The sequence below is a fragment of the Lynx rufus genome, unplaced genomic scaffold (assembly GCF_022079265.1).
Source record: "Lynx rufus isolate CCGP_SWC_20201006 ecotype Redwood Valley unplaced genomic scaffold, mLynRuf1.p SCAF_10, whole genome shotgun sequence".
In the NCBI taxonomy this organism is placed as follows: domain Eukaryota; kingdom Metazoa; phylum Chordata; class Mammalia; order Carnivora; family Felidae; genus Lynx; species Lynx rufus.
The window spans coordinates 41,057,849-41,068,365 of record NW_025814824.1 but is presented as its reverse complement, the minus strand read 5'-3'; the positions used below and the strand labels follow the sequence as shown (position 1 = coordinate 41,068,365).

Genomic DNA, 10,517 nt, shown 5'->3' with positions numbered 1-10,517 from the left:
ATCTCAAGTCTGCAGCGATTGGCCACTAGCGTGCTCAGAAGCAGTCTAGAGTTTCTCAGATCTCCATAGGATATGTCATTAAATCTTCTCCTCCTGCTGGGTCTGACTTCTGGGAAAAAAGCATATGGTATAAAAATTACTATATTTGGTTGTGAATACTAATGATTGCTCGGGAGGCTCATCCTTCAGTTTCTCTGGCCTTTAGCATCTAGTTGGTTATAAATGTGACATGATTTGATTTGATTTAAAAATCCTTTTGAATTGGTGGTTCAGAATTTACACTATGAAACGGATCTGTAAAATCAGATACGCACATATATGGAGAGGCATACACATTTATTTATGGTGTTATCCCATTAACAGATTGTAAAATTAAGGCAAGAAAACCAAGGACTATCTAAGGCTAAGTTAACATAGGTGCTTGATCTTCTTAAATCAGTAAAGTCTGGAAATAGATTCAGCACAAAGACACATATGTCTACACGCACCCAGACGTATAAGTGATAGAGGGCAACACTGTTTTCCTCTAGTGTAGGAACTGGAAACTCAGCGACGTCACAGGAGCTAAAAAGCTGTGTATCAATTTCTATACAGACACGGTCTTAATCATTGTATGGAACACCAGAAGAGAGTGTTTTGAAACGCACAGAAATTATTCTATGATCTACATAGAAACAATCCATAGCGTTTTCTGTGTTACAATAAATTCGTCAGTTCAATTTCATGCATGTTACGTTCCACGGGGCATATTCTGTAATACTCAAATCCCAACATGGCTAATAAAAACAATTCCAGGGAAAGAATTAAGAGAAATTTGGTTAAAGGTATGATTTTACTTCACATAAACAGCTTTCTAAAGATTTATATAAAGCTAATTCTGCTGGCTCAGTACTGTAAGAAATAGAATCGTGCTACATGGTATGACAGTAATAGTGTTACCTCAGAAGGCATAAATCACTTGGCTCATTTGGCTAATCACATAAGTAGTTAGCATACACATTTTATTTACCAAGGCCGATAAAAAAGAACTCTCAGAAGTTGGCTATATTTGAATCAAATGTCACTGTCAAGATAAGACAATATCGATTCCATAATACATACAGTTATTTTCTAATGTATCCATAATGAAAAAGTCCATCATGAAAAATAATATAAAATATGGATTTTGTATCAAAACTCTGTCAAAAAGTACAGTTCACATCAGACATTAATAGCACCAGGGAGTTAAAAGATTAATCCAAAGACAAATACATATTACAGATATTTCTTTGTTCTTCACTTACCATGATGCAAACTGCAAGGATTTAACCTTTAAGGGTTAAAGAGTTTAATCAATGTCAATGTCTGATCTCCTGAAGGCGATAAAGAACAGTCTGTCTAGCGATACCCAACAGAACATCACTTTGTCAAGCCACAAAGCGCCCAAAAGCTTGTCAAGTAAGTTACCAGAAACCTCTTTGTGGTTAGAACTCAGCTCCTTCCTGCTTGACCTATTATTTGATATTTGACCACTTGGTTGCAAGACACTTGCTCTTTCTAGCTGAAATGTCACTGGGGCATCTTGTCAGCTCCCCGACATCTCGGCCTGACATACAATTTTACTTTTGTGTGCTACAAGGCAGAAAATGCAGGGCAATGGCCTTGTTTTAAATTCTGTCAGCATCAAAGATGGGCGTCACTCTTGGGTCCTACCAACAACCAAAACAAAAAAGGAGTCTATTTTGAAGGTCAGAACAGCCATTACCTGGAAGTTTTTCAGCTTACACTATTTAGCATTACCTGCTATCCTGGTGCGGGAACTGTCCTTATGAAGTGCCTAACCATGCCACAGAAATCCTGCCAGCACAATTGCTCTACTTTCTCATCAAATGCAGACTTGATAAAAGGCTGGGTTTTCAATGCCTGCAGGGACCAGATTCAGCAGTTAACTTAACTTGTTCAAATGGGCAAGTGGTATCATGTAGCTTTACAAGGAGCAACCTGACCTTCTCACATTGACCAGGAGTGACATTATTGTGCAGGAGGGGAAGCAGTCACATCATTTCTGTTTTGCACAACCTGCTTAAAGTTTGCAACTAAATGCTTGTCTTCAGTCGAGCTGACAAGAGAGAAGAGGGGGCTCAGTGAACCATGGCAGGACTGCCATGAAATGACAGGAATCATTGGCATACATTTCAAATAGCTCTTTCAATCCTATTAAAGTATTGCAGTCCTGCTTTAAAATAGACAAGTATGAAACAACTTTGATAGATAGAGACTAAAATGGCTTATTGATTTTTTTTAAGTCTGAAGGAAATTACCCAAAATGTGTCATTCTTTAACATTTAAAAATATGTTACATAAAAATGAGCAACTGTGATAATAAATAAAACTTAGAGGGGGAAAAGTTGGTTATTTCATTATTCAAGGAGATATAGGCACCTGCACGCATCAAGATATCACACGATTTTTAAAAATGCACTGCTACTTGTGCTGAAACAAAAGTCAACCGATAAGAAAATCCCCCTTCAAAACGATTTTAATTGTACTGTGAACTCTTCCTGCATTTTTGTTTTTATTTCATAAAGTCATTATCCAATCTGAGTTGGTCTTTTGACATTAGCAGACATAGTCACTGGAGAGGAGAGGGATGACGTCAGAGGATTTATAAATGTCTCCTTTAAGAAAGTGTAAGTTGTATCCAGTTCCGCTTTCAATGGCAAAAACTCCCCCACACCAACTGTGTCAGCAGGAGGAGCAGCTCTTGAAGGAATGGAGAGATTTGAGTGGTCTCGTGATCCTGTCTATGATATAAAGAAGAAAAAATAAATAAACATAGAATTGAAAACTCTTTGTTAAATGTTTTATCTTTTTATTTGAGAGAGAGAGAGAACACGTGCGTGTGCGTGTGGGGGAGGGGCAGAGCCAGAGAGAATTTTAAGAAGGCTACACGCTCAGCACAGAGCCCCATGTGGGTCTCGATCCCAGAACTGTGAGACCATGACCTGAGCCGAAATCAAGAGTCAGCTGCTCAACTGACTGAGCCACCCAGACGCCCCTAGAATTGAAAACTCTTAAACAGAATCTAAAACCACAAACAGGAAAGTGGGCTAATAATCATGGTAATATGAAATGGGATAGAATTGCCATTTAATTTTGCCATAATCTGTATGATACTACAGAAATATTATTTTCCAAATGTGATTGATACCCTTATGTGTTCCATGGCACAAACTTTGCAGGACATGGAGAGTTTGCCTAAGCAGTAAAACACTGTATAAAAATTTTATAAAGTTATTGAATCAAAGAGTCAATACAACCAGTCATTTTTACCTCTGCTTCCACTGATAATTTACAGAAACCAATGCTAAGAGTGTTTATTTCATTGTGCTACATAATATATGCTATATAATATGGAAGATCTGACTGCTTAGCAAAGGAACTGCGAGGGGTGCCTGGTTGGCTCAGTCGGTTAAGTGTTTGACTCTTGATTTGGGCACAGGTCATGATCTCATGGTCGTGGAATCTAGCACCAAGCCACGGTCCCACTGACAGCGCAGAACCTACGTTAGATTCTCTCTCACTCTCTCTCTCTGCCCTTCCTCTGCTCACACTCGTGTGCTCTCTCTCTCTCTCTCTCTCTCAAGAAGAGAGAGAGAGAGAGAAAGAGAAAGAAAGAAAATGAACGGTGGGTATCATATTTTTTAAATCTATCAGCCAGACTCATTTCATTGACAAATACAGCAGAAAGTAGCACACGGAGATATAAAATGGTAGTTAGATGAACTTTTTGCCTTTTCCTTTGATAATAATGCCACCACTCTGTTTTAATAAAAACTGTTCTAAGTATTTGGAAGTCATATATCAAAACATGGGATTACAACATGAAAACTATTGGCCACATGTTTTAAAACATTACTGGTATCCAGAAACTACTGGAAGCCAAATTTAAGAAATCCACACATCTGAAATACTTGAAAACAGGATTAATATTTTGATGAAGCCATACATTTAAGCCTTAAGTAACACTGATAATCAGTAGTTAACATGAATGAAGTTTTCTCAGTAAAGCAGCCAGGTATTATTTTATGACATTTATTGATAGTAAGTAATGAGTGATCAATTGTACGTCAGAATTTTCCAGATTCCCAGGAAATAAACGTTGCTGAGACCATAAGTCTAGTCATACGTGTCTCCATTGAAAACCACACTTCACATTGCAGAGTTTTTTTAAAAACATTGTTTTGGTAGATTCTCTTACAGTTTTGACAATAAAGCAGCATATACAAACTATACGAATATGCTTTATTATGTCACATTCTCCGAAAACATTTCTACCTGTGAAAACAAGAAGGAAGTCATCGCTGGCTTTAGGAAAGTAATAGACATGCAACTGTTGTATATGTTACCATTTTTGTGGATTTTTTAAAACTACAACTGGAGGAAAATCAATGGCTGCATCTAACACCTAGTTCAGCAATTTTCTTTGATCTCTTTTCTTTTGATTTCTTGATACTCCACTGCAAGCCTACAGCTGACGGAAATCATCCTTTTTTATGCTGGAAGTTAAAAAAAACACCTAAAATGACCACTTGGATGACTTTATGAAGGAGAGGGCTTAGCTCATCCCGATGGAAGGAAAAGATATCCCGAGATCAGGTGCTGACCCTGATTAGCGGCACTGATGAAGTTTCAACCGCAAAACTGTACTACGGGGCCTGAGCATCTCAGGTCAGAAGCTGAACAGAGGCATCTCATTACATCAGGAGCTGGAGCTATAGATTCCTGCACTCCTCCCGCCAAGAGAAACACCTTTTCTGATTTTGTTTGTTTGTTTGTTTGTTTTGCTGTGTGTCTAAATGGGCAGCATCGTTACCGGATTGATTTTGCGGGTGTAAAGACTAGAGTGCCAGCCGCTAGCTTCTCATTCTGTCAGACCTGAATGAGGGTAAAGGGAATGCGGGGAAAAGCAGGAGATGGCGAGGCCTGATTTCCTTCTTAATACGATTTAGTTACAGCCATAGTATTCTTTATTATGATGAAAGGAAACTGTCAGGCGAGGCTTCAAAAGTTTGTTGTTACATCTTTCTATTTCAAGTTCTGGTCCGAGAAAACTATACATGACAAGAGAGGAGCGTGAAAATCAGACGGAGGAAGGACAGGTCGTCTCAGAAGGTACTTCCTTCTGACGCCTCAGACTAGAAGAGGCCAACTGTGCCAAACTGACCAGTCGTCACTCCTGTTTGGCAATGTTAAAGGGATGTATGATCTACTCAACTCTATATTCTGTTCTTCAAGTTTCCTTTCCTGTGCTTGTGACTCCAACAATCAAACGCGTTACATACACATTAGGAAGACAATCCTTTAGGGAAGGTCTCACTGCTCATTTCTCCTTATTATTCTCTGGGTCTTGGCACTCTACAAAGGGGTTCGCTTTCTGCCTTTTCTCATCTTAACTTTTTAATATGTCTTTTCTCTACCATGTTGATCGAAAGCATCTTTTCATCTCACATAACATTTTTTTTTAACTAAATAAGCTTGAAATGGAATGTTGGGTCTAGCATTTCAAATTGGAGTCTTACTTCTTACATGTGGTCTTCTGACCTTATGTCTTAACCATGGAAAATAATCTCTTAGAAAAAGAGATTTTTTAAAAAGATTTACACCCCCCAAAAAGGTATGCCCTCCACCGAGTAAACAGATTTACTTTTGTGTAAAGTAAAAACACTTTTTTTGTTAGTAGGGTCATTTGCTATACTCTATTCACTGCTAGAAAAATTTGTTTTTTCATGAAATGGGATAAAATCTGATTTTAAGTCACTTAATAGCTTGTAAACAAGCCAACAAATCTCTGGTGAAATCTTGATTTGAGAATGTGATGTTAAAAAAAAACAAGTAAATATGAACTATTTTTCTGGTTTCAAACAGTATCCAGAAATACAGCATAACACTTTTAATATAACACCCAGAGTACAAGACAGTTAAATAACTTTTTTATCAGAGACCATTAAAAGTTAATATTCACCACCTGATCTTACATTTTAAATCTGTGAAGTCCATGGTCATTTGAATGACTTTTTAAACTGCTGAGGTATTCTGGTACTCTCTCATGTAAATCTAAATTTAAGCAATTTTTCAAAACGAAATTAGTTACCTGAAATAAAAGCTAGGTGTCATGTGGATCTTTATGGAAGCACTTTTATTTACTCAATAAGCTGTAAATGATTCTATTTGAACTGTTATAGTCCATCAGCTAAATATATATTCCCAATACAAAATGTGTTCACTACATTTCTGCATTTTAAAATTTTTATGAAATACAGTAATTGGACATGTCCAATAGCTATTTTTCAAGGCTTTAATATCTTAGTTTTCCAAGAGTGTTTTCCCAACAACAAAAAAAAGGTAAATAAAGCATTAGTCTAATAGTAAGATAATCACTCAATAAATTGTCTATAAATCAAAGCCCTTTTGCAGGCCAAGGCTTCTGAAACAATGATACCATGCTATTTGTCTCCTGTGTAGCATTTATGATCGAGTTAAGTCTTCCAGAATCTGGTATGGTGACAAGGGAGCGGTGATGTGATTTAGTAAGCAGGATAGTACTTCCTGGAGATTCTGCCAGGCACATAGCAAAAAATACTGGACCGGAGACGCAAAGACTACAGTTTTTCCTCCTGCTTCTGTTACAATCTAGCTGGGCCATTTCAAGCATGGGAGTGAGTCCATCTACACATCCCATGCCTACAAAAAAAGGAGCTACATACTTTACAGCTCTGCAGTTCTACAGGTCCACAGAATGCCATGTGTGATGGCATACGACATTAGTGGTAACACCCAACTTTTGCAGATGAGACCCAGAAATCAGCTTCCCAAAATAGTACCTAAGATTTTGAGGGAATGTAGATAGGAGCAATACATTTTGCACAGAGTTCTAAAAAAAAAAAAAAAAAAAAAAAGTCAAGTAGATAACAAGACGAGCCACAGTTTAGATAATGTGGCTTCATTCAGTTAAATCCTGTAGTACATTTTTTATTACTTTGACCTCCATGATGATGTTTTAAGCTCTGTAAATTATTGACTTGTTTTAAGTAGAGCACACAGCCACACAAAAACTGATGAAGGGATCAAAGTACCCACAAGAGGGCCTTACAATGAGGCTCTCTCGCCATCTCTACTTTATCTGCTAATGTGTTCTTATCACTAGAGTCTCAGTATTCAGTATCACAGAGTCTTCTTCCTTCCAAATATTTCAAGTTAATAACCAAATTCTACCTATTTTCCAGTTCTGCCATATTGACATCATAGGACACGGCAGTCTGCCAAAAGTTGGCAATAGTTACCTATATAGTTTTCTCTTGTGGAATGCCCAATCATATACCTGTGCACACATTTATATGCACCTGATAAACATGTGTACATATATATACACACTTGCTACATGAATACATTATATATACACACACACATATACATATATGTGTGTGTGTATAAACATATATATACACCTGCAATGACATCATTAAATATTTACTCCTTGTAGTTACCAATTCTAACTTTGAGTTACCAATGCCAAACCTGCAGGAATATCTTATGCATTCTTCTCCCCATAAGTCATTAAATTTTAGTGCGGACCAGTTTGGCTCTTTAGCTAACTGACGTCAACACATGCGGGGATACGTGAGTCAGTGGAGAGTCTAGATAGAAAACAACCTAAGAGGCCTGGATACCTAGACATTCAGAAGGAAGGGCAACCATAGAGATAGAAGCAAATATAAAGGAGAGACAAAAGATATTAACAACATATGTGATTCACATTACAAAAGTTCTGTCCTCAGGTAGACATTCAGCATTGGTTTAAGAGCCAGAGCTCTAAAGTTGATCTATCTGGTTCAAAATCAGCCTTGACTACCCAGTTGATATGGCAGGTTAATTGAACTAGCAGCCTTGATTCTCTGTGCCTCCCTGTAAGCACATCCTTGGCCATGTGACTTTGCAGCTCTTTGCTTCTCTGTCCGGCCCCATCTACCATTTCCTCACTTGTACTCTGCAGTCGAATCACATGGAACTTTGTGAGTCCCTCAACATGATGTCCCCATACTTCACACCCGCTTCCTATCCGTCCACTATCTGAATATCCTTCTGTCCTTTGTGGGGCAAATGTTTCCCCCACCTTTCCGACTCTGCTCTAGGTTTCCCTCTGTTAGGCCTTTTCAGATCCTTGCCCCACCCTTCATCAACTGCCATTAGCTGTAACACCCACCACACTTTTATATTCCTTCATGAGTATTTATTTTTCTATTTTTACCTATTTGTATTCACTTCTATCTCCCCTATAACGCACCTGGTGTGATGGAATCAGGACTTTGTATTCCTAGCACTTAGCAGAGTATCTGGGACTAAATAAGATTTCTGGTGAACAAACCACTCATGTTCTTACTTCATGGTGTTGGTCTCCTATCTGCTATTTGGTTTTTCACGTATGTACGGATTATGTCCCAATTAAAAGCAGCACGGTATAGTCAGAAGGATATGGGCTTTGAAGTTGGAGAGACCTTGGGTTCCAAACTTGATCCTGCCATGTATTAGCCACGTGACCTTTGACAAGTCACTGAACCTGTGCGAGTAGGAAGAATAATCCCTCCTAGGGTTGTTACAAGGTTTAAATGAAATAATGTACACAAAAGTGCATAGCGTTTAGTAGCTTCCCTTCTTTACCTCTCTTTTTACTGTTCTCAGATGATAATAAGTTCCGAATTTAACGTTATAGCTAACATGTATCGAACACATATGTCAGGCACGGTGCTAGGTTTAGCTTCATAGGCATTATCTCGCTTCTCACAACAACTCACTGAGAAAGTACCACTGTTACCCTCATGTTACAGTTGAAGAACTGGGGCTCAGAGAGTAGAATAAATCACTCCATGTTGCACAGCTTGGAACGTAGTAGAAAGAGATGTGACTCTTGATCTATGATTCTTCTCCCCTAATGCTTGACCACTACCTTATCGCGCTGCCCAAAGAAGACAGCCTCAGGTTTATTTTATACCCAGAGCTCTTTCATAAACATAGTAATGGCCCAACAAATCTCTGTGAATCTGTGAAACTGGGAAATACGAGTACATAGACTGTACTACAGGCTAAAAATAAATGTTTATATTTTTGATAACATATTTTATTATGGTCACACATTTGAATATCCATGGTACCGGAGTAAATAAATAGATTTTATAACATTTACATAAAATTAAAATTCGAGCCTTTCACCAAAGGAGCTTATATGTTATTATATTCAGAGATAAAATTCAGCACTGAAGTTTTAAATTACACTAGAACATTTAAACTTTAACTTGAAATTACTTTAAAGATGTCTCGTGCCTGACAAGATAACAATTCCCATGTTTTTCTCTCTTGGATCTCCTGACATGACTGAGGTTGGAAAAAAAGTCAAAGAATTTTCCCGGATAGCTTTTGTTTTTTTCTTTTCCTACTTCCCTTCACAACCCTGTGCTCCCAGTCTGCCCCTGCCCTGGCAATTCTGATACACCCTATGGTAAGATCTTATGCTAGAAATGGCCAGAAAATGCAAAGGTGGCTATTTCCTCCCACTGTGTCTTAGAAAAGTGTATTTGCAAACAACTCAGAGAGAATTTGAAATGTAAATATACCCATTTATACCCACGTATATAAAAAGGTACAAAAATTGAATAAATAAAAATGTAAGCATACTATTTAGAAAAATACCGTTGAAAAACTGAAATGACAAGCTGGTAAAAGTGTGTGCAATACACGTGATAGCCATACGAGTGGTTTTCTTAATTTACAACAGACTCCTGCAACTAAAGAAACATGAGAACCTGGGGCGCCTGGTGGCTCAGTCGGTTAAGTGTCAGACTTCAGCTCAGGTCAGGATCTCGCGGTCGGTGAGTTCGAGCCCCGCGTCGGGCTCTGGGCTGATGGCTCAGAGCCTGGAGCCTGCTTCCGGTTCTGTGTCTCCCTCTCTGTCTGCCCCTCCCCCGTTCATGCTCTGTCTCTCTCTGTCTCAAAAATAAATAAACGTTAAAAAAAACATTTAAAAAAAAAAAAAGAAAAAGGAGAACCTAATTAGAAAATAGGGTAAGGATAGTATAGTATTGAAATTGGGTTCAGCTGTCACAGAAAACTCAAAATTTTGTCAGTGGCCTAAATAAGGTAGTTTATTTCTCTCTGATATGACTGTTTGAAGCTATCAGGCATCTAAACCGCCTCTATCTTAGGCTTCGTAGCTTTGGTATGTGCCTTCCAACTCAGGGCCCAAAATGACTGCATAAGTTCCAGCCACTTTGTCTGCCTTCTAGGCAGAAGAAAGAAGGACAAAGAAAAGGAAGAGGACCACTTACGTTTAAAGACACTTTCTAAAATCACAACACTTTTGCTTACATCCCATTGCTCAGAACTTGAGTTGCATATCTCACTAAGCTTTAGGGATATCAGAAATGTAACTTCTTTTCCCCCTGAGTGGCCCAGGTAATATTTAGAGGTTCCATTACTAAGAAACA

At 38.2% G+C, this 10,517-nt stretch overlaps 1 protein-coding gene across 1 annotated transcript in view; it reads right to left on the bottom strand.

The window, feature by feature from the left end:
- Positions 1–331: 331 nt before the first annotated feature.
- CCDC171 (coiled-coil domain containing 171) overlaps positions 332–10,517 on the bottom strand; it is a 310,063-nt gene continuing 299,877 nt past the window's right edge. Inside the window, exon 26 of the mRNA XM_047064791.1 lies at positions 332–2,783. Within this exon, the coding sequence (XP_046920747.1) occupies positions 2,571–2,783 (213 nt within the window). The 3' untranslated portion in view covers positions 332–2,570. The remainder of the gene's footprint in view (positions 2,784–10,517) is intronic.